Source organism: Morus notabilis, unplaced genomic scaffold, assembly GCF_000414095.1.
Source record: "Morus notabilis unplaced genomic scaffold, ASM41409v2 Scaffold409, whole genome shotgun sequence".
Lineage (NCBI taxonomy): Eukaryota > Viridiplantae > Streptophyta > Magnoliopsida > Rosales > Moraceae > Morus > Morus notabilis.
In genome coordinates, this window is record NW_010357248.1 from 115943 (window position 1) to 120204 (window position 4262).

The following is a 4262-nucleotide window of genomic DNA, read 5'->3' on the forward strand; positions in this document are numbered from 1 at the left end:
TTGAAAAAAAAAAAAAAAAAAAAAAAAAAACCCATCATTTTACTAGTTCATATGAGATGAAAAAGAAAAGCTTACTTAAAATTGCAATTTTCACGAACCAACAATAATGCCTTGAATACCAAGACAGACTTTATTTAAAATAAATGTATATTTCACTGTTAATATATGGAAAAGTACAAATAACTTCAGAGCATACAAGTCGCATCTTAGATTGCGCCTTTATTCATCTGCCGCAATGAATAATAATCATTTCCCATACAAGGATACCAAAATTCCTTGTAAATCCACTTTTTTAAGCTTCATGATTATCCAAGCCTGCCTTCCTCCCTCAATTAGGCAATGAAGTTTCTCTATTTCGGTCGCGTTTAATCTTCAAGAGACCGCTTCTACGGGAGCTACAGACTTGTAAACTCTCTCTTTAGCCTTGTTGGCCTAAAATACAAGAAGAAAAAAATGATTGATTGAGTTAGATTTTGAAGAAACAAATAGCTTCAAAGTAGTGAAAGCGACATAGATATTACTTGTTCCTCCCAGTTGGTGTTTATGCTGATCACAAGAAGGAACAAAGACTGCACGACGAGCGCGCATATTATCCCCAACCAGAGACCCTATTAAGGAAATAAAAAGAAGAAAATGTTCCAGAAAAAGTCTTGATATCGAAATTCAAGTGTATAACATGATAAGAGGCATACGAAGAGAGAACCTTTCCACCAATGTGGAAGACAAAAGCCAATAAAATAGCTGATGGAATTCCCACTATATAGTATGATCCAAGATTCACATATGCTCCGATCTTCTGCCACCCACATCCTCTAGCATTTCCTGATGTACGCAAGGAGGTACCAACATCATATAATTGTGCATATAATTGGTAAATTTTTTGTTCACACCATTACAAATTGTTCATCTTCCTCTAATTTTCCTCATCTTCAAGAGCCTAAAACAAAATGTCTTAAGGTGATTTTTGTCATAAGAAGTAAGCAGAAGGAATAAAAACCTGAAAGAACACACTGCAATCCCTCTAGAAAGTGGGATCCTGCAAGTATAGGCATCATCTTCGCAACGTATTTGACCACTTCTATTTCATTGCTATAAGCATAACCCCAGATATTACGTATCAGTATAAGAACTAATCCCACCAATAATGCCTCGGTGACAGTCATGACTACCGCAACCCACACTGCCAAACGAGCGGCTCCTGGGTGACCTGCTCCTAATTCATTCGAGACCCGAGTGCTGTTAATCATAAACAAAAGGAAAAACAGTAAGATAGCATTTGGTTCGAGAGTTCTAGACCCAGAATCATGATTCTAGTTCAAACCTTTATTTGTTTGCAAAAAGTAAAAAATAGTTTCGGTTCAAGGTTTGAAAACCAGTGTTTGGTTTGAATGGTTTTGATTTAAGGTTTAAACTCTGATGTGATGTTTTAAACCAAAACCACTCATAGTTTTAAAACTATCTCCCCCTTGGTTTTGGGTGGTTCAAATCCCTGATTATGATTCTGGTTTCAAAATCATGATTGGAGTCAAAACCATAAATCATGGTTCCAATTCCAAAATTAAAATCAGAATTACTCTAGTTTTAACCCTCATACCTACGGAGCCTAAGTTAAGATGATCCATTTAAAACTTCTGTCTCTAAACCCTTATCAATGGTATCAAAATAAAACCTTTAGATATGCGCAAAAATAATAATAATAATAATAATAATAATAATAATAATAATAATAATAATACAAGAAAGGGTGTGTTGTACTAACATACAAGTTGTAAGCTAGCATGAAAAATGAAATTAAATCTTGCTAACATAAAGCTGTTTTCAAGCTAACCTCACCGCACCGCTGAGTCCAAAAGGGATCATCCAAACAGTTGAGGCTGTGTTTAGGCTGGCAATGCACACAAGTCATAAGCTATGTAACTAAAATTTGAAAAATCAAGAACTTGTAGCAAAATTTTTTTTAAAATCAACCCGAATCAAACTTTTGTCACAACAAACCTGATAGAGAGAACAGAGGTTTCTAACTCTGGGTTGGGAAGAAGGCCTGATAAAAGAACTACCATTTCAAATGACCACATTTCTAAGCTGTACAAAACATTGCAAAATGTCATGGTAAATAGCATTAGCATCATTGAGGAAAAAGACTTTCAAACAGTGCTACAGAGCTTTTGGCCAAGAACTTTTTCTGCTATTGCAGATCACAGATATAGAATTAAACCTGATAATGCCACATTAAGTGCAGAAGAGAACTTACCAAACCATTACAGCTGAAGGAATGGCAAGTCTAACAAACGTAGGAGTATTTTCAAAGGCTTCCTTAGAAAACCCTGTCCAAGTTTTCGCACACGAAGAAGAAAACTTAACATAAAGAGCTAGCAACAGCACATTGTTCCAATAAGATATGGAGTTCGCCAAGGCAGCTCCTTTGCTTCCAAGTCCAGATTTGAATACCAATACCCAACACAAAAGTATATGAAGCAAAGTTGCAATCCCAGAGGAAACCACCATTGGGAAAACAATGTTTTGGGTTTGTAAGAACTTGACTAGGCACTGAAGAAGACCATAGGCGAATATGCTCGGGATCATGAACCGGGCATATCGCCCGGCTTCTGTGGCTATATCAGCATCTTGGCCTACAGCAATTAGAATAGGCTCTGTGTTTGCCCAGATAACTGCAAGAGGTATGCTCACAAGTAAAAGAACAAACATAGATCTTTGTGTATGTATTCCCAACATATGATATTGCTTTGCCCCATATGACTGCCCAGATAAGGTCTCCAAAGCACTCGCCATTCCCAACTATTCAGTCAATAAACACACCACAAAAACTCAACTTTATCATCATAAATGTATTCAAATGTATACTCTTCTTTTTGCTTTGTCAATTCATCAAACAAAGAGAATTCATTCAAAGTTAGAGGAAAAAACTAACTCACCAAAAAGCTGAAACCAGTCACAGCTGCAAAGGAAGTGGCCATGGAAGCGCCAGATAGCGATAACTCACCAAGATGACCAACAAACATCACAGAAATCATCTGTAAGCAATACTGCAATAAACTCACAGCTATCAAAGGCCCTGCTAACCATAACTGCCTTTTCACTTCTTCAAGAATTTGCTTTCTCTTAATACCCTCTTCACCAACTCTGTCCCTTCCATTGTTGAGCCCATTTTCCTCACAAGATTGTATCAATGGAGTGACTAAAGATGGTTTGTAATTCTCTCTCTCCATATTCGTTGGCTGCTTTTAGAGTGGCCACACGTTTTGCATAATTGTATTGTATTTATATGTATATAGCCAAAACCTTAGCGGCGTTCTAGCAAGCAAAAAAAAAAAAAAAAAAAAAAAAAAAAAAAAAAAAAAAAAGAGAAAAAAAGAGAGAAAAAAAAATCTTGGCCGCGTCACATGTTGTTTAACTAGCTTGGTTATTTAAGAGTTGGCCCTTCTAATTTGTAACAAAAATGTAGCCACAACCACAATTTTTGTTTTATGAGTAAGCATTTGCGAGTAAATTTTGTATTATAATTCTGGACCGGCTGAACTGAATGACTATGAATTAGTCAAATGGTACGGCGTTGGCGGAGAATTTTCAGGCAAAGAATCTCAAGAATCTAACAATCTTTTTTTTGTCATTATTTATTTTCCTTCAAAGAAGAATCTGACAATCTAACATTATATAAATTAGAATTTAGAAGTATGAATTCTCACTTTCCACGTTTTAGTCGAAAGATTTTTTCTTTTTTTTTTTTCTGGTGTCCTTTTTTTCTTTGTTTTTTTTTTGGTGTTTTTACCTTTCTTTTTTTTTTTTTGGGTGTTTTTTCCTTTCTTTTTTTTTTTGGGTGTTTTTTCCTTTCTGACTACATTCAATGGAAGCGATCGGGGGCATGTAACATGTAGTTCTAAGACCGCTAACATCTCTTCCTAAACTCATAGCTAGCATACTTTTAACTCGCCAAGATTTAAATCTAACGGAGAACTGCTATCATTATTATAAAGAAAATACTAAAACTACATAACAGAAATATCGACTTTATTACAATAAAACATAATTAACTAAAACCTAAAGCACAACCACCGTAAGCCTTAAATGAAAGCACAGTCGATAAGAAGACCGTATGTAATGTCTAGGAAATTCATCAATATAAATATGAGGAATTGTTCGGATTTAGATAGTGGATTACCCGTTTATTTATTGAACTATGTCAACATAATTTGGTGATGCAAATTAAATAGGCTTTTTTTTTTTTTTTTTTTTTTTTTTTAAAA

The 4262-nt window shown here is 35.0% G+C and overlaps 1 protein-coding gene across 1 annotated transcript; it reads right to left on the reverse strand.

The window, feature by feature from the left end:
• Positions 1-319: 319 nt before the first annotated feature.
• LOC21403782 (protein DETOXIFICATION 16) lies at positions 320-3227 on the reverse strand. Its single transcript, XM_010089531.2, has 8 exons — positions 2934-3227; positions 2252-2796; positions 1996-2082; positions 1829-1885; positions 998-1236; positions 704-822; positions 522-608; positions 320-432 (listed from the first exon to the last, which is right to left on the reverse strand). The coding sequence occupies exons 1-8, from the start codon at positions 3225-3227 to the stop codon at positions 373-375; spliced, it is 1488 nt and encodes a 495-aa protein (XP_010087833.1). The 3' UTR covers positions 320-372.
• Positions 3228-4262: the final 1035 nt, after the last annotated feature.

Bases quoted from the DNA above. Each gene is read 5' to 3' on its own strand.
- LOC21403782 (XM_010089531.2), bottom strand. From the start codon at position 3,227: ATGGAGAGAGAGAATTACAAACCATCTTTAGTCACTCCATTGATACAA. The intron at 1,886-1,995 runs GTTTGTTGTGAC...GTGCATTGCCAG, and splicing joins ACCTCTGTTCTCTCTATCAG to CCTAAACACAGCCTCAACTG. The intron at 433-521 runs GTAATATCTATG...CTTGTATTTTAG, and splicing joins ACACCAACTGGGAGGAACAA to GCCAACAAGGCTAAAGAGAG.